This window comes from Chionomys nivalis, chromosome 6 (assembly GCF_950005125.1).
Source record: "Chionomys nivalis chromosome 6, mChiNiv1.1, whole genome shotgun sequence".
Classification (NCBI taxonomy): Eukaryota; Metazoa; Chordata; class Mammalia; order Rodentia; family Cricetidae; genus Chionomys; species Chionomys nivalis.
The window spans coordinates 43,939,170-43,958,947 of record NC_080091.1 but is presented as its reverse complement, the minus strand read 5'-3'; the positions used below and the strand labels follow the sequence as shown (position 1 = coordinate 43,958,947).

The window sequence follows — 19,778 nt, the reverse complement described above, 5'->3', positions numbered from 1 at the left end:
AAGCAAGATCTCACTCTATAGCCCTGGCTTGTCTGGAACTCATCAATATATTTTGGTACTGTAGTTGAAAAGAATGGAGTTCTAGTAATTGTCCAAATTTTGTGGCTGTCAGTTTTATACCTTGTTATCAGTAATACTCATTACTAATCATATTGGAACATAGCAAGTTGAATTCATCATTTTAGATGATCAGTGAGAAAATCATGCATAGATTTCAGATATTATGGAATGTGTCTATCGATTCTGAACCACTAATTCAGTTCATCTATGTGTTGCCAGCAGGTTGAATATTGGATGATAATTTTTTGTGCTGCTGCTGGACTAACAGGATCAAAATATTCCGTAGTGGGCTTCAGGGTGTGGAGAGAAGACCGTGCTGTGAGCCTGGGGAGCGTTCACAGACCTTGGTGTACCTGTCATGAGTGGGCAGTGGGATCCTACCTGTATTAGCTACTTTTCCCATCTCTTAGATAAAAAACACTTTGTAGGAACAGTTTAAAGGAGTAAAGTTCAATTTCAGTCCATGTTGGTGGAACACTTCGGTCTACATTATCACAAGTCAGGAAGCAGAAAGAGGGGGTACTTCTGTCTCATCTTACCTTATATTCCAGTTGGGCCCCTAAACCCATAGGACCTGCCACCCACACTCAGGCAATTCTTCCTTAGACCCTTACAAACTCAGTCACAGTGGCAATGAAGATGAACTACCCCACCCGTGTTAGTAACAGTCCCAGGTCAAACACACCTAGATTCCTCCTAGTTTCATGAATGACTTATGTCATAGCTAAGAGTTTGATTAATCCAGAAAGATGGTGTATTATTGTGATTAGAACTAAGAGGAGCCTGGGGTTGAACTGTAGCTCAGCCACTCAGTAGCTGCGTTACCCCAAGTCGATCTCTCTTGTTCATTCTGTTGATCCATCCCTCTGCCCATCCCTCTATTATGTTCTTACCCATGTGGTGTAGCGTCAAGTCAGGTGAGCCTGAGTTTAACCCTATGTTGTCTCATTTCAGCAGTATGATCTTGAACATGGAGGTTAGCCTTTCAGAGCCTCGGGCCCTTGGATTACGGTATAAAAGGCGCTAGAGGGATGAAAACAGGGAGATGGAAACTGGCTGAGGAATTTTTGGGTAAAAGACTCCAAAGTGAATAATTTTTCCTTTTTGCTGAAAGCCAGAACTGTCCTTGAGCCTCATGGTGTCGGAGGCCAGAGGTGCCAGAAGTGTTTAGACTGAAATGTTTTCGGTAATGCTCTGGCCAGGGGTGAGGGATGCCAGAATGAATATCTGGTTTCTCCTCATCCAGGGAAAGAGTTCCCTTTGAAGGAAGCCATACTGGGAGTGTGACAGGCTCCTTGAGGCACCTTTACACCAGGAATACAAACGGGTCTGACAGCTCATCTCCCAACCTCTTCCCCCATCCCGCAAAGCTTTATTAATTCCAAGGCAGTGACTCTTGGTGATACTCACCCCAGGACCCCCATGCTCCCTATGATATTTTCCAAAAGCCACCCTCTGTGGTCCATGAATGCCATTCTTCAAATAGGTAAAAACAAGAACCCAAAAGCTACCAGTGGCTTTCGAGTTTCTGGGACCCAAGCCCTTTGGGTTGATCTCACCAAGAGCCAAGAAAGGTTGTATTGTACTCAAAGATAGCCTCATCCATACTCCTGTAAGAAGACCTCTCAAAGGACTATCATGGAGGTTCCCTGAGATGATCCTGTCAGTCCCATGTGGAATCTGATTGGGTGTACAGACTAAAAGGGACGAAAGCAGTACAGTTATTATGACTGGAGAACAGACCACACTGGGATATTGAATTGTTCACTTAGAGTCACTAAAATTAGACTTGACCTCAAGTCCTTTACCACCCCACACACACACTCTAATCTTTGTTCTGTGCTCCGTGGAATGTCAGTGACATCCCCGCTGTACCTGCGTCACACAGCTTCACACTTGGAGAGCCACTCAGACTGCACAAGGACCTCACAGCAGCAAAGAGCTGGTGCCTTGGGTTTGGTTTCAATTCTTTCTTTTTTTTCTTTCTTTCCTTTTTATTTATTATACTTTTGAGATTGTAATGTAATCTTAGAATCCACTTTTTCCCCCAGCTCTTCTTTGAAACTAGCTTCCTGGCACTTAGCACAGAAAGACCTGGTGTCTTTCGTGAAATACAAACAAAAACAAGCCTTTGCTATGCTATTTTGCCCCCCTCAGAGCTAGCATTTGTCAGTTGTAAATTATCCTCCTCCATGCTGCTTCCAATTGAGAATTAATCAGCTTGCTAAAGTCCCTGCCTATCTGTACTGCCCACCAGCTGACAGCACTCAACCTAAACTGGGGCTCCCTGTACCACAGAAGAAGCAAAATGGGAGCCCAAAGACCCAGATTCAGTTTAATCACCTTAAAAAAAAAAAACTTTCAATCCCTCTGGCTGTTCCTCATCCCAGCATGAAGGAAGCAGGCAACATGGTTTTTGAAGCTTCCAGGCAGCAATACCTACCACACAACGACCAGGGTGAGGTCTCTTGATATATGAGCCTGTGAACCTAGAGACACAAGCTCAGTCAGTCTGCTCAGAAGCAAACAACTTCAAAGACGAATGACTGTGGGTTACATTGATGGCCCAGTCTGTAAACTGCTTGCCCTGAAATCATGTAATATAGGCGGGCATGGTGGCACATGCTTGTAATCCTAGCACTGCAAGGCAGAGAAGAGAAGCTCTCTGGGGCTTCCTGGCCAGCCTAGACTAACTGGTGAACTCCAGGCCAGTGAGAATCTGTCTTACAGGAAATGGTAGCTGAATCCCTGAATTTGTCTTCTGATATCCAAATGCATGAACACACACACACGTATGCATGCATGCACAGCACACACACAACCACTAAAAATATATAAATCAAAATAGAAAAATGGTTGATTGGGCTCATGGTTTAGAGGTTTGAGTGTGTGGTCTCTCAGCCACAACACTTTGAACATATGGTAAAGCAAGTCATCATGGTGGGAGCATGGTGTCCAATAGAGATGCTCACTTCATGGAAGTGGGGAAGTGAAGAAAGAGGAGGGATCCAGAGTCCTAGCACATCCACCCTTCATGGCACGCTCCCAGTGACCAGATTCCTCCAATGCGGCTCCATATGCTAAAGTTTCCACCACTTCCCAGAACCCCAATACGTGAGGTTATATGGCATTTGGATACAAACTCTAACACCTCCCAAATATCCAGTATACAATCATGTGACCATCAGAGAACGGCTGCCATAGCTTTCTCCCTTTATCCATGATCCTTGACAAACATTTTTTGTGGGATTCTTGTTGTTGTTTGTTCGCCAGTCCATTTATACACATATATTTATTAGATACTTGCTATGTGCTTGGGTTTTTTGTTTTTTTGCTTGCTTGCCTGTTTGCTTTTCTTTTTACAAATGAGAAATCTAGGAATCAGAAACAAATGGTTCTAGCTTCACCTACTGAATGATTTACCCTTGAGGAAAAGTACCCCCAGAATTCTCCATCAGTGAGGGCTTCCTGGACACTTGGCAGTAAGATTTGCGCTGATTTGCTTATTTACATCAAAGCAAATAAACTGATTAATCAGATTCTCGTGTGTGTGTGTGTGTGTGTGTGTGTGTGTGTCTACTGGGACATGTGCATGTGTGTGGAGGGCAGAGGTCAATGCTGGGTGTCTTCCTCAATTTCTCTTCACCTTAAGTTTTGAGGCAGGGGCATTCACTGCCCTGGAACTCACTGATTCCATTAGACTGCCTATACAGTGAGTCCTACCTCTTTCCACCCACTCCGGCGCTGAGGTTACAGAAGCACCCTACCCCTTCCAGCTTTGAATCAGGCACTAGGTTAAAACACCCCATGCTGTCACAGCAAGTACTCTATTGACTGAGATATCTCCCCTGCCCTCTAATTCTCTTATGGACAAGAATGTCTAGGAATAACTCAAGTTAATAAGAGACCTGAGAGTTCACAGACAGTTGTCGACTATCAGAGCCCATGTAACATTGCAGCAGGACCCTACAAGGTAGGACCAAGGCACACCAGTCTGAATCACACCCAATGAAAGTGCAACCCTGTGCTGTTTTTGAATTGTCACTACACAGTAAATTGATGTCGGGACCTCGTGGGACAGAAACCTCTGTCAACACACTGTTACAGGACTGTAGGCACAGTTTTAGTGTCCCAATCTCCTGATCCCAAATAACTGACAGTCACTTCCCAAATAACTGACTCGGAGACTTAATATAAACTGTAAATTCTGATCTGATAGCTCAGGCTTGCTGCTAACTAGTTTTTACAACTTAATCCATTTCTATTAATCTGTGTACTGCCCTGAGGCTTGTGGCTTTTACCTCTATCCCATTTTGTGTGTCCGACTCTTTCTCCATCTTTCTGGCAGCTCCTCTGACTCTGCCCTTCCTCATCCTATCTTTCTCAGTTTGACTTTCCCACCTAACATTATCTTGTTCAGCTATTGGACAGTCAGTTTTATTTTAAATCAATCATAGTGACATGTGATCAACACTATACAGAAGGATTGTTCCACTGCACAGGACCCTTTGAAGAGCTCAGAGAGCCAACATGGAGAGGAATTTACCCCCAGACCAGGCCACAGGACAATCTGCGTGAAAGAGTGCCCCTTTGTTTGGGTCTCCCTAAGAAGCTGCAAAGGAGAGCTTCTGGGGAAACTGAGTCTTCATCTCCTAGTGCTGCCAGGGAGAGGAAGAAGACCCCCAACTGAAAACCAAATATAAACTCTGGGTCCACCGCCTACATGGCATATGACCTTGGATAAGCCACTGAAGGTCTCGGTGCTTCAGTGCTCTCATCTGTAAAATGGGAAAATTGTAATATGTAAGGTGGATTGAGAAAGTCATATGAGAGTCCAGGAAAGCCATCCATGGGAAGCCTTAGTCTTAGCCTAAGGGTTGCTCATCCACTGCTCTCATGGCCTCTCTTTTTAGCTTAGAGCAGGTCCACAGGGATGGTCTGCCCACTGGAATGGTCTGCTAATATGAGTAAATGATCCAGGGAGGTGAGAGATGAATATTCTGAGCTTCCCAGAAGCCCCTCTTCCCATGAAGGACACTGAAGAGCCTGGGAGCAGAAAGATGGCTCTGTGGGCCAAGTGCTTGCTCTGCAGGAATGAGGACCTGAGTTAGATTAGATTAGATTCCCAATGCCCACATAAAATCAATGAATAGCTGCAACAGGATTCCCAGGGTCTCACTAGTCAATCCACCCAGTCAAATCAGCTCCTTATTTTTGGTGAGAAACCTTCTCCCGCTCAAAATTAGCAGAAGCAATTAAAGAAGACATCCCAACAATGTCAGCTTCTGACCCCCAAACACAGAGATGATTACCCCTGAACACACAAGTACATAAACACACCACACACACACACACACAAGATTAAAGACCCCCTGGCCAGGCTGCCTGGATTCATATTCATAAGCTATGTGAGCACAGACAGGCTGCTTTACCTACTAATGCGTTCACATCTGCATCAGTAAAATGGCCTAACTACACTCTCTGGAATATGAAAGTCACAAAGTTCATGCAACCATGGGACCCTCCTGTAGTCACAATGGCTTCAGTTGCTGCAGACACTGGCACACACCCTCTCATCCATGATCTCTAAACTACGCCAACCTCCTTTCTCTTCTCTAGCCTGACAGAGCACAGTCCTTTTCCAGACTCTGACACCTGCCATTCCCTCTACCCCGACAGCTCTTCTTCTTCAGAGATACCTCCCCTGATAACCCCAAATGTAGCCACAGCTTTTTCTTTTTCTTGTGTGTTGCAGTCATTACCACTGCCTGATGAAGGTCTTGGGTGGAATGGTCCAAGGCAATGCAATATGAACTTCCGTGAGCCCACTAATATTAGGCTCCAAGACAACAGAGAATCTGACAGATGACTGTGTTCCCAGTGTGTAAGACAGAGCTGCACATATGTAATATGGAAATATTACATAGGAGGAATGATGTCTTAGAGAGGTTGCTTCACAGTCCTCAAAAGATGTGCTTCCCATAACACAGACCCCTTTAAACTGAGACATTTGCCCACCCCGTGTTGGCTTACCACAACCTGATCTATAGGCTGAAATAACTGTCTTTTGGCTTCTAAATTTTCTAGTTTCTCAAACTCTGCTTTTGTTATGAAAAACTGGAGAGAGAGAGAGAGAGAGAGAGAGAGAGAGAGAGAGAGAAATAGGAATCTAAGTCAACGAGGATCCTCAGAGTCAAAGACGTTGGGAAACGATATTCACATACTTGGGATTCAGAGCGCTCAGAGAAAGCTCTCCAGAGCCCAACATGGAAAATGAGTATCAAACCCCAGTGTGCTCTGTTTCTCAGACTCAACCTTTGATCATCTACAATATGAAATGCAATTGGAAAGTTAGTGTTCCAGCCATTTGTCAGAGATCAGGGAGGCCTAGAGGAGAGGGCAGGGAGGATTGTAGGAACCAGAGATGTCCAGGACACCACAAACATAGCCCACAGAATCAATTAAGCAGGACTCACAGAGTCTGAAGGGGCAGTCACAGACCCTGCAATGGTCTTCCCTATGTCCTCCACACATACATCATGGTTGTGTAGCTTGGTGTTCCTGTGGGACTCCTAACCGTGGGAATGGGCCATCTCTGACTCTTTAACCCGCTCTTGGGACCCTTTTTCTTGTCTTGTTCAGTCTTGATATGAGGGCTTGTAAGTTCCTGTTGAAACTTGCTATGCTAAATTTGGTTGATAATTCCTGGGAGGCTTGCTCTTTTCTAAAGGGAAACTGAACTGGATCTGAGGGAGAGGGGAGGTGGGGTAGGTTGGAAGGAGTGGAGGGGGTGGGAGCTGTGGTTGGGATGTAATGTATGAGAGAAGGGGAAAAAACCAAAAAGTTAGTCATCAAGTCCTCCCGTTTACAAGTGCATCCAGAAACGGAGTACCAGAGGGCCATGAACTCACTCAGGATCATGCAGCCACCTCCAGAATCCTGACACAGTGCACGCTTCCCAGCCCCTGCCTGTGCCCCCCGAGAGCTGCTTAGCTATGGGTTTGCAAGGAGTCAAAACCTGAACACAGTCCTCAGATCCCAGTATCAGTTTGACAAGAACCATAGGACTCAGAGTGAAGCTTGCTCTCAGCCTCACTGCTCAGAAAACGATCCATTCAACAAGCGTTTATTAAGCACGATGTGGCAGGCACTGCACGTTTTACAAGTAACAAGACACAGCTGTTCAGACAACTCACAACACAATGGTTCGTAAGATTGATTGAACTGTCCTTGAGAAGCCGTCTTTGAAGCACGGGAGTGTATGCACAGTTCCTTAGCTTTTGTTATATTTTTACATTTGTGCAAATGAAATCATTCCAGAATAAAGTACCCTTCGCTTGCTCAGCACAGAGAAGGAAAGACAGACAAGTGGGCTCCTTTGTGAGTCCCTCGCCCTATGCATGCGTCTGGTCACTTGTCACCCCTGACTTCTGCATGTGGGTTGAAGTCCATTTCATTCGCTACTGGCTGCAAACAAAATCATCTGCTTCCAAGCAGGATTTAGGTGTTGAAGCATATTGAAACATATCGCATCTAAAATACCCTAGAAAACGTGGTTTGCGGAACCCATGTCAGTCTGAAGCACTCCGGACGAGAGGTGGAGGTGACAGGGCTGTTATTCTAGGTGGCCCTTTCAAGGAAGTGAGAGCCTTTGTCTAGCAACTAGGACCGTTGCCTCCTGTAACCCTAGAAGAAGGGTCCAAGAGACACGATTTAATGGAACATCAGGCTTGAGAAGTCTGACTCTAACACTGTGGAGGTGAAGCTAGCTTTCAGTGTGCCCTAGAGGTGTGACTGCCTGATAGAAAGAAAGCTGAGAAATCAGCAGTTCCTCAAGGCCCCTTGTCTGGTGTGTTCTCTAAAGCTCGCTGCTCAGAAAAAGAAAGTGTGCTCCAAAATCTAGCTGGCTTTTTAGAGCACGCTGAGGCTTTGCCGGGAGCAGCCCTCACTGGGGTTCCACCAGGAGCAACCCTCACTGGGGTTCCGCCAGGAGCAGCACTGAACCAACCCACAACACAAAGGGAACTCCCCCACACACACACCTGCAAGCACATGACCTGTGACCTCATTAAAAACCAGAACAAATCAGGAAGACATCCCAGGCCCAGGAAGGGGCCCCAACCTAAGCTAAACAAAGCACCAGGCTACAGACCTAAGTCTCTGGTAAGTCACAGTGCACCCCAACTACTGCCCTTCAGAGAGCTGTCATTTAAAAAGCAACCCAGGCACAAATCACAGAACAAGCCTCTGTCAGGAAGGTTAAACTGACGTGTGCTCTTAAAGGACCAGGGTTCTTTCTCTCTTCCCTAATGGGATTACTTTTCTGAATAAACTCAGAATATCTGAGGTTATTACAACAACAGCCTTGGCTAATTTTCTCAGCTAAGAATCGTTTGGTTTCTATGTAGCTGGACTATAGAAAGCATATGCACATTGGGAGAGTGTGTGTGTGTGTATGCCTACTAATATGGCTGCAGTTGTATATTCCCATGAAGATGTTTCTAAGCAGTTTTTTGGAAATAGTTGGGGGTGAGAGGGGAGATTTTGCCTAAAGAAACCTCCTCCTCCTCACAGTTAAGCTCCCAGACAGATTGGGCAGCCGGTTCACCATCTGGGGTGGTTGGAGAGATTTGGGACATGTGATCAAAAGGCCCCTCCTCTTCCTCACCCACCTCCCTATCTCCAGAGGACACCGCATTGGGGATCATGTGGACATAGGCAGCAGCGATCTCCTTATGGAAGACGGTGTCTGGATTGTAGGAGATGAGTTCATTACTGATGTTCACAGTCTGCACGGGGGTCCGGAAGCAGAGGTGGTTGCACCCCAGCAACTGGGCGAACACCTTCCGGAAGTCAGCGTTGAAGGCATAGATGATGGGGTTGAGAGAGGAGTTGGCCCAGCCAAACCAGACGAATATGTCAAAGGTGGTCTCACTGACGCAAGGGAAGCCAGTCCTTGGGCCCTGGGCATCCCCACTGCTGCAGAAAGGAACCATGCAGTTCAGGATAAAGAAAGGTAACCAACAACACACGAAGACCCCCATGATCACTGACAGTGTCTTGAAAACCTTGGTCTCCTTCTTGATGGATGCTCGCAGGCTGGGGTCAGGTTCGCAGGCCCCGCGACTCCGACAACTCTGAGCATGCTCAGCTGCCCTCTCCAGGGAGGAGATCCGGCGGATCTGCACCTGGGCAATGCGGTAGATGCGTGTGTAGGTCACGATCATGATGGCCACCGGGATGTAGAAGCTGATGAGCGAGGAGGAGATGGCGTAAGTTCGGTTCAGGCTAGAGTCACAGTTCTCCGCCCTGCCTTCTCGCTCCCAGCCTTCCTCCCAGGGCGTCCCATTGGACAGTAGGCCCTCTCGGCCCTGGAAGCCTGCCTTGTCTCTGTGCCAATTAAGTTGGACCGGAATGAAGGAAATGAGGATGGACAGGGCCCAAACCAGGCCCACCATGACCAGGGCTACGCGCTGGGTCATCTTGCGCTCGTAGCGGAAGGGCCTGGAGATAGCCCAGTAGCGGTCTACACTGATGATACACAGATTCAGGATGGAGGCAGTGGAACACATGATGTCAAAGGCCACCCAGACATCGCAGAAAGCCCCAAAGGGCCAGTACCCAGCCACCTCAGCCACGGCCTTCCAGGGCATGACCAGCAATGCCACAAAGAGATCCGAGACTGCTAAGGATACGATGAAGATGTTGGTCATCTTGGCGCGCAGGTGGCGGCTGCGTACGATGGCTGCACACACTAGCACATTGCCAAGCAAGGTCCAGACTATGAGGAGAGTCAGGAGGCCGGCGATAACCACCTGCGCGGGTCCCAGCGGGGCCGCTGAGTCCCCTGGGGCGCCAGCCTGCGCCAGCTGCCGCAGCAGCCCCAATCGCGCCCGATGCGCGGTGCCATTGCGCCCAGGCGGCAGCATGTCCCTCTGGGTAGCACTGGCAAGTCGATCCAACTTCGACCCTGCGCCCCCCTAGAAGCCCCATCTGGCACCCCAGAGGGTGCTCAGGGCCGTGCAACTGACCGTCCCCGGACCCGAGGGTCGCTCACCCAGCGTTGTACGGGATCCCGGAGTGGTGACGGCCTCGCGCGCCTCTGGTTCCCGCGATGGGGCAGGAAGCGACTGGTGCCCGCGGGCCGCCTGGTCTGTGATCCTGTGGCGGTAGAGAGTCGGGGGGCCGCTGTGGCTGCTTCTGGTTCCCAGTCGGAGAAGCTTAGAGCGGCAGCCAAAGGGGGCGGGGGCCCGAGCCGCGGGCACCGGACGATCTCTGTGGTGGCTGCCAGGTCCCGCGCGCCCGCCCCTATCAGTCGCTCTTCTGCCGCTCGCGCGCCCTCCCACCTGTGCCCTGGCGCCGTGACTCTCCGCGTCGTTTTCCGAATCCAGAGACTACTCACAGGTCCGAGAGAGGCCCCAGTGTCACACCCTTGTCCCGAGTTTGGGAAATAGCTCCATCTCCCCAACACCAGGAGTCTCTTCCCGGCCACCTCTGGGGCTCCAGCCCTGGCCACGTTTGTAAGAGAGGTGGGACACGACGGATCCAGAGACTTGGGGATAGGAGGGCGGCCTTAGAAGTCACAGCCGCGTCCTGAACCATATTCTGGATCATAACACCTTGAATTCCCTACTTAACTTTGGTGATCCTTGCTTTCTTCTCCCAGAAGAGACAATGAGATCTACTCCCCGGGTGCACGAGAAGTTGGGAGAGTCACACAGAAGGAGCTCAGGAGATACTGGCGCCTGAACCTCAAGGCCATCTGTGAGAACCAAGTCTCGACAAGAGTACTTCCCCACCAACCCTTACATAGAGTCGACCCTCCCTTCCTAATTTTGGATGTGCTCGATTTACCGGGGAAGGGGGGGGGGGCGGCAGGTTACTCAGTGTTTCACAGAAACTAACGCCGAAAAAGCCCCAGCTGGAGAGGGAAAGGGAAACAGTGGGGAGAGCAAGAAGAGACAGCAGTGTTCCCCAGCCTTCGCGCCTCTCTCAGACACTGAGTTCCTCATGATGTTCCTGTCTCTCTGGTGTTGTTGAACTCACTTGCCAGGGAAGGAAGCAGGCGCCTGAAGATTACACCTCCCCTGGTGGTGTTGCCTCCAGTTCCAGCTGCTCGCTCTACACCCAGATGCGCCTGCGCTTTGCCCAGCTCCTCAGACGCCCTCGCTACTGAGCCTCAAACACCCTTGCCCCTTAACCTTCTTGCTCCTGGTTTTCTCCTGGGAGAGATGGACAGATCACCTCTCCAGTGCCAAAGCACAAATTGGACAGTCCCGCCTCTACTCTCCGCCACCAGGGGCCTTATCTCTGAATTCCTTATGATGTCACCATCCCAGTCTCCAGATTCTGACCAGGTCCCATGCCCACCCTCCACTCAACTACAAGCAGAGTTCTTTTCTGCTTTGTGATTGGGTAGCAAAATAGTACGGTTTCTCCTGGCTGGGAAGTTTCCCCATGAGTCTGGGCCTTTGGCCAGGCATACAGGACAGCTTGCCTTTGCTCCCCTCTGCCCATGGCTCCTACTGCTTCTCCTGAGTTTCCTCCACATTTGCCCTGTGTTTGAGAAGGCAACAGTACCATTCCAAAGAAAGGCCCAGACGGGTCAGATGGGAATTCCCAAACCTGAGCTAACCTGTACCCAACCCTTACATCCTGGAGAGGAACCCCTCATGGTGCTGGAAAAAAACTGGGATTGTTAGGAATAGGCTCGAAGTCCCGCCAGTCATTGAGCAACTACTAGATGTGAGGCCCTATTAAAGATGCATGGATAGAGAGGCAGGTGGATGAGATCCATGCAGATGAACAGGTACCTCTGAGCTCTCAGGCTTGCAACCTCGTATCTGTTCAACACACAAGTTTATTTTGTTCTCAGATGCTTTGGAACTCTGCAGTTCTGTCCATCCATCTATCCATCCAACAACCACGAAGCAGTGACTGATGGAGGGGTGCAGCGCATGCCTGTCACAGAAGGAAAAGGTTTGCATAACAAGGCAGGAGATCACCAAACCAGCAATGGGTTGTTTCCCAATGAGCACAAAGCTAATGTCCATGTCAGGGGCAGAACTATGACCTATAGATCCTGCTTAGGCCCTGGGGACACAGGGGACACAGGGAGAATCACAGACACACCCCCTTCACATCTTGGATTCTAAGAAGAGACAAATTACTAAGCAGTTTGGGAATGAGGGTGTATCTCAGTGTGAGACTCTGAGTTCAATCCCCAACACACAAAAAAATGATAATCATAATAGTATAATTTAAAAATAAGGCTGTTTTATTTCCCGTTAAGTGTTATTCAAGAAGCAAAGGAGAGAGCATCTAGACTGGAGAGACGAGCTGCTTCAAAATGAATGATCCAAGGAGTGCCTTGACAATCAGAAAAATGGGAGAGATTTAGCAAAGCAAATCACTCTGGAAGAGAGGAGAAGCTGATGCAAAGGGCCTGAAGCAGAATGACCTGGCCTGAGAAAAAAATGCAAGGGTATGTAGGGCTATTGTAGCACAGTTGCCAAGAGAAAGAGAAGGAGTGAGATTGAGAAAAAGGTGAGCCCTGTTGCCATGGTGAAGACACTGAACCATGTTCTAAGTACCAGATGACTGGTGTTTAAATCTCTAACCCTCCCTTTCAGCCCAATCATTGTTTTGTGTGCACTTGACCATCTGTGCAACATTCAGGGCAACCTCCCCACACCTCTGCTAGAGTCACTCCAGCTGTCCTTGGACAGACACCATGTGCTTCTTAACCGCATCAATGGCACACTATTTGGAGGCTATGTGCTGGGCTCTGGACAACAGCATGTGGCAAGGTCTGGAGAAGGTATGCAGCTACGCTTAAGTCTGGACATTGACTCGTTTTCCTAGGGATTCCTATCCACCATCAAGAGAAATGGGAGCCATAGAGAAAGGCTGCATGAAGATCCTCTGGATTCCAGCACAACTGAACTTCCGGTAACACAGCAAGCACTAACCATCAGCCAGGGACAGATGACTCCGACGTTCCAGCCCATTCTAGCGATTCTAGCCTGGGGCTGGGTGTCGTGGCCTTGGAAGCACCATTCACCACGCAGAATTTTCTGGTCTCCGTGATAGAGGGAGGTATAGAAATGGCCCCATATGCAGACCATAAGCATTGTTTGCCTGGCCTGTCATACAAACACTGCAGAAAAGAGCTAAATGAATGTCTTTCTGCTAAGAAGTTAGGCTGGGGACTGGGGTGAGGCTTGCCTCTCTGCACAGGCTTCTTCCATGTTTGCAGTCAGAGAGAATGTGGCTTAGATAGAAAACAAGATGAGGCAGAGATGGAGGCATGGTATGTGCCTCTGCGGGTATCTTCCAGGCACAAAGCTGGTTTAATTGAGAGGTGGTTTGATTGTCACGGCGCTTGCCTAGCATGCACGAGGCCCTGGCTCCATTCTCGGCACCACTGAAGTGGATAAGGTGACAGTGCCTGTGATTCCAGGATGCAGGGGTGAAGGCAGAAGAATCAGAAGTTGCGGGGTTTGAATGAGAATGTTCGCCTTGTGTATTTGAAATGGTCCCCGGTTGCCAGTGCTGTTTGGGGAAGAGTTAAGGAGGTGTGGCCTTGCTGGAGGAAGTATGTCACTGGAGGCGGGCTTTGAGAGTTTAAAAACTGGTGCTGTTTCCAATTGGCTCTCTCTGCTTTGTGTTTGGAGATCAAGATGTAAGCCCTCAGCATCCAGTTGCTGTCACCATGGCTGCCACTTTCTGCCATGACTATCTTATCCCTCTGGCAGCCTAAACCCAAACAAACCTCTTCTTCTGTAACTTGCCTTGACCACAGTGTTTTATCACAGTTCAATGTCATTCCTGCCTTTATCGTGAGTTTAAGGCCATAGTAGGTGGCTTGAGACTCTGACTTTAAAAGGGAGGTGGGAAGTGCATTCCTGGGCTGCCTCCATGTCTCACCTGACTCTGATGCTTTCAAAAGGGTCAACCAGAGTTTAAAAGGGAGAAGGAGGAAGAGGAGGAGGAAGTGGAGGAGGAGAAGGAGGAGAAGAGGAAGAGGAGGAGGAGGAAGAGGAAGAAGAAGAAGAAGAAGAAGAAGAAGAAGAAGAAGAAGAAGAAGAAGAAGAAGAAGAAGAAGAAGAAGAAGAAGAAGAAAGGGAAGAAGTAGTGAAAGCCAGAGACCTCTCATCAGGTCTGGTTCCAAACAGTTAAGTGGCTGATGAACCCCACTGTTTATTCATCCAGAGCCCCACCCTCAGGGACTGAGAAACTGTGGGAAATGATCTTCTCCTGAACTGATTCCTGCAGTGTTGCACTAAGTATTTGGATGGAAGCCTCACCCCAGCCCCTGGCTTCCATGTATCCAGAGTCTGGAATGTTCAGGTGGAAGTTTTGCCCCAACCCCCTCCCCAGGGACTTGCCCCAGTCCAGACTCCACTCCTGAGAAAGCCCACCAAACTATGGCCCCTCAAGACCACTCCCCAGGGTATTTAAACAGCAACCCAGAGAACAAACACGTGATTTTCAGGTCTTTCTTCCCTGGCTCCTCTCTGAGGAGCTGGAAAGCCATGCGGGAGCATAAGTATCCATTAAACCTGGGCTTTTTCTAATTCAGTTTGATTTGGTCTGATTTGGATTATTGCATTGGCAGAGAGGTTTATCGGGGTGTAAAAACTCTTCACTAAGGACATTTGCAGAGTACCTAAGCATTCAGGGACTCAATCACAGCAGTGTGGGGCTTATGTACTTCCAGAGGGAGGACAAAGATGCCTGCCAGGAACTTGGGAAGGACTGAGCATGGGTACAGGGTTTTAGAGACAACTGTAAGTTCCTCTCCATTCCAGAAACAAAGGGTAGAACATTTCAGTTAGGGATGAGAGCAAGGGCAGGGTCCAGGACTCAAAATAAGTGGGCTGAAAGAATAGGGGACCAGTGCAACATTTGGGGAAGCCTGTGTGGCCAGAGTCAGGGCCGAGAAAATAGGAGGCAACCAATGCTAAAGATGTTTGGAGTTAAGGAGTAAATTTTATGAATTGAGTTAATGATAACTAACAGGGTTCCAAGGAATCATGGGAGTGTGAAGGAAGTCACATTGTTTAGGAAAAATGTCATGGGGGAGAGGACGGGGAGGATGAAGAGGCACTTATCCACAAAAGACGCTGTTCAGCAGACTAAAACACAGTCAGGACCCAAAATAGAGTGCGACAGAGGACATGAATGTAAAGGCTTGGCTGTCAACCACTGTGGAGTAGTGAAACAACTTTGGCCTCTGTGTACTATGGCCTGTGTGTGGATAAACTACTGGCCCACAATTCCATCCACAGCTCTAAGTGAATGTGTGGTCATGATGGGCCTGCTGCAAGCCCCTGCACCAAGAAAAAACAAACTCCAGGAAGCTGCTGTCCCAGAAGGGAAAGATATACGGAGCAAACAGAACCTGACCCCTAGTCCAAGGTGAAGCCTGTGCTGGCTGTAGATCATTAGCAGAAAAGCAATTGGTGATTTTCCAGATGTCAAGATCCTGGGGCTGTTTGTTACACAGCATTATCGTAGCAAAACTTGACTGGATTAGACACTTGCTAATTTCACTATTTTTTACTCATGCCAACTATGCATGGCATAGTAATGTATTGTTTCCATTCAAAGATGAGCCCCCAGAGGCTCCCAGAGGTCTTTCAGTAGCTAGCTCACAGTTTTAAGACGGGTAATTTAAAAGAAGGGATTGTACCACAGATTATCTCTTAAACCTCGGCTCCTTTCTACACAATGCTGCCTTGTGCATGTGCCAAACTTCTTTGAAAGCCATCTGAAATTTTCTGGACACCCCCCCACAAACCCTTGCTTCTGAACTGGGGACAAAGAGGCCAGGCTCAAGGCAATGCCAAGTGATCCTCCCCACACTTCAGAACAGGCTCTCAAACTGGGAGAGTTGAGAGGCTGGAGACTGGGTGCTCAGGGCTGAATCCCACTCTCCTTGGCATGTCAGTGTTGAATCATGGCCTTCATATCAGGGCAATAAGTCCACTTAAGACATGTCTTCAACAAAAATAAAGGATCAATGGGTGCACATGAGAACAGTTGATGTGCCAAAATCCAGTGGTATTTCTCTATCCTAACAACTACCTACACAGAAAAGTAATCCTTACCAAGGAATAAATTTAACAAAGCAAGTGAGATAGGCCCATACCAAACTGTGAAATGTTAATGAGATGGAAGGTAACAGAATTTCATGGATGATATTAACAGACACAACCTGGAATCCCCTGGAAGGAGAATCTCACTGAAGGACTGTCTGGATCAGATTGATTTTGGGGTGTGTTTGAGGGGGATTGTCTTGATTACAGTGAGGTGAGAAGACCCAGCCACTGTGGGTGGCACCATTCCCTGGGCAGAGATCCTGAACTATACAAGTGTAGAGAGGAGCCTGAATGTAAGAAATCAAGCACGTGTTCATTTCTCTAGGCTTTTGGCTGTCACTGGCTGTTTCAAGTTCCTGCTTTGACTTCCCTGAAATGGAATTGCAATCCAAATAAACCCTTCCTCCCTTATGGTTCTTTTGTCAAGGTGTTTTATCACTAAACAGAATGAAGCTAGGACCCACAATGAGTTGAGAGATACTATATTGTCAGAGGTAGAAGAGTTAGTGTTTATCAAAATGCCTACACTACCCAAAACAATCCACAAATTCAGCACAATCCCCCATCCAATGGCGCCTCTCGCGGAAATAGGAAAAGAGACTACAAAACCCATATGAAAGCCCAGAAGACCTCAAATAGTCAAAGCAGATCTCAGGAAAGAAAGCATGGGGCAGTGTCTGTCTTAGTGTTCTAGTGCTGTGAATAGAGGTCATGAGCAAGGCAACTCTGAGAAAAGAAAGCATCTAACTGGGGGCTTGTCTGTAATTGCAGAGGGTTGGTCCATGATGCCATAGCACGAAGAAGACAGGCACAGAACTGGAGCAGCAGCCGAGAGAGAGCTTTACATCTTGATCCACAGGCAGCAGGCAGAAACGGTGACACTTTTGAAATCTCAAAGCCCACCCCCAGTGACAGACTTCCTCCCACAAAGAAAACTGCATCAACTCAAAAAAAGTCACACCTCCTAATACTTTCCAAACAGTTCCACTAACTGGAGACCCAGTATTCAAACATATGAGCCGTTGGGGGCCATTCTCACCCAAACCACCACAGCATCTCCAACCATTGTGCTGTAATTGAGTCCCTTGAATGCACCGCACCATAGCCACAGATGGCATTGTCAATGGGGGACACACCGAACACTTTCACACTCTGACTTAAGATCATTTACACAGGGCTCGGAGTGTGGTTCCGTGGAGAACATGTGCTCATCAAGGCCCTGGTCCCGTCACCAATGTCAACTAAGTCCATAAATAAAGCTATGTCACTGAGACAAAAATGAGCAGAGCTACTGACAGAGAAGCAGAAGCAAGGGCCAGTGGACCAAAACAGAAAGCCCAGAAATAAGCTCAGGCTCGTTTTTGGCAAGGGTACCAAGAAGACATCCAGGAAAGGAATGGTTCCATCAGTAAATGATGATGGGAAAACAGGATTTTTCCCACATGTGGAAAAATGAAATGAAAAATCAATTCAGAGACTTCTAGAAGAGAACAGAGGGGAAATCTCCCTGACTGGGAACTTGCTATGTAGAATGGACTGGCTTCAAACTCACACAGATCCACCTGCCTCTGCCCCCAGAAGGGATCAAAGCATGGGCCACCCCACCTGGCTGGCCATGACCTATACATCACACCAGAAGCTCACTCTACAAAAGCCAAGAGAGAAAATGTCTCAACAGCAACAGAGAGTAAACCACATGATTAAAAGACCCATGGGCTGGGGGGGGGGGGATATTTGCAAATCATATCTGCTGAGAATTAATAGCCAACATTTAAATCAAGCGCCTATGACCAATAAAAAAAAATCTCATTGATTTTAAAAGGCCGAAGGACTTGAACAGACTTTTTGGCAAAGGTTGTAAAAACAGCAGGCAGTATACAATAACTGCAAGCAGCAATAGCAGGAAATGCAAATCAAAGTCATCCTGACAGCCACCTCCCACCTGTAAGGGCATCAGTTCTCAGAAGGACAAATAGTCAAGGCTTTGCTGTATTCGTGAGAGTGTGAACCAGGGCAGCCTGAGACACTGTGCATGAGAAATTAGCAGGGAAGCCACAGCAGAAGTAAGTGTGGGAGCCGGGAAGCAGCAGCATGCAGCTCCTGGACTTGGTCACATGGAGAAGGGAAACCTTCAAGGGATAAGGGCATCTCGGTTTGGCTATGGGCACTTGAATTTAAGCCCCTTCCAGGTAGGCTTTTGACATGGGCCAGCCTGGAACTGAGATGCAAAGCCAGACCTCAGCAATGTCTGATGCTAAGAGAGCCCTGGGTCCTGAAGGGGACCATCTAGGAGAGCAAAGTGAGGAGCCAAGAGGCACTTTGAACACCCAAAGAACCCCAAACAGCCAGATAGTTGGTGGAACACACACACACAATCCACAGAAAGTCCAGAGGGCAGGATCAGCCTGGGGGATGTCTTTGGGGTCACTCCTCACTCTACAGAGAGCCTGAGCCACAGATCAGAGTCCCCACATTTTCCTCTCTGCCATCTCCATTGTGTCTGAGGCACAGAGGGCAGGGGCAAACTGGTTCCCTGCAGGGGCCCCCACCTTCTCAGAAGCAGAAAGCAACAGGCCTTTAACATGTCAGCGGGGACCCGGAGGTGAGGACCAGTCACAGTGGGTCTTACTGGCTAAAATGGAGAGAAAAACTACAAGAAGACTCTCAGCTGCCGCTCCCACACCCCATCCTCCACCCCCCGCTGGCCTCCCCCACCTGTGACCTCCATAGCCTCCAGCTTTGCTTTAGTGGTCATGCCATCCCCTCTGACCCCCTTTCTAACTTCTAAGGACACGTGGGGGGGGGGGGGGGAAGGGGGACGACACCTACTCAGTGTCTTTGACTTAGCCCTGTCTATTGGGTGCCGTTTCCCGTTACAGGTTCTGAGCCCATAGACATATTTGGGCATGTGGGTTGCGCTCTCTCTCTCTCTCTCTCTCTCTCTCTCTCTCTCTCTCTCTCGCTCGCTCGCTCGCTCGCTCGCTCGCTCGCTCGCTCTATGGTCTGTGTGGAGAACCAGCAATGTGTGCTGTCGGAGAGCGGCCCTGCCCCTTCTGCAGGGAGACAGCTAGCGATAGTCAGCCACCCCTGCCTACACTCGGAATTATACTCGGGACTATAGAAAAGGCTCCGGTGGCATATTACATGTGAGGCAGCCTGAGTGTCATCTCAAGTCGCTTGATGACCCCCTGTGGAAACCTCTGCTGCTACTGCACAGAGCAGAACAGCTGAAGCGCAGGAAGGGAAGGCACCGGCAGTTGAGACCCCGCCTCAAAGCGCAAACCTTTTTCTGCACCACGCCAGACACTTCCTTGAGGGGGCCATCCAACTCTGTGAACACCAGCTAAGTAGATAACTGAGCCCCCTCTAGAAGATGTCACCCCTGGCCCTTGCTGGCATCACCTCTTCCTTCGAGGAGATTGCAAAAGGGCCGGATTCACACCAGGGTGAAAAAAAAAAGTCACAAAACAAACAAAAAAAAAGCTACCCTGTTGCTCTGGGTAGCTTAGGCAACGAATACACCTAGAGCACCATCTTCTACCAGCTGTGCCACGCAAAGACCATGCTCAACATGGAGCTGAAGAAATGCCCTGGCAATGGTACCCCACTGAG

At 48.6% G+C, this 19,778-nt stretch overlaps 1 protein-coding gene across 2 annotated transcripts in view; it reads right to left on the bottom strand.

The window, feature by feature from the left end:
* Drd5 (dopamine receptor D5) overlaps positions 1-10,832 on the bottom strand; it is a 79,787-nt gene extending 68,955 nt beyond the window's left edge. Inside the window, exon 1 of one of the 2 annotated variants that reach the window (XM_057772110.1) lies at positions 8,733-10,832. In XM_057772110.1, the coding sequence (XP_057628093.1) occupies positions 8,733-9,989 (1,257 nt within the window). In that variant the 5' untranslated portion in view covers positions 9,990-10,832. Of the gene's footprint in view, positions 1-7,221 lie in introns of those variants that run through there. The other variant, XM_057772109.1, reaches the window with a different exon arrangement.
* Positions 10,833-19,778: the final 8,946 nt, after the last annotated feature.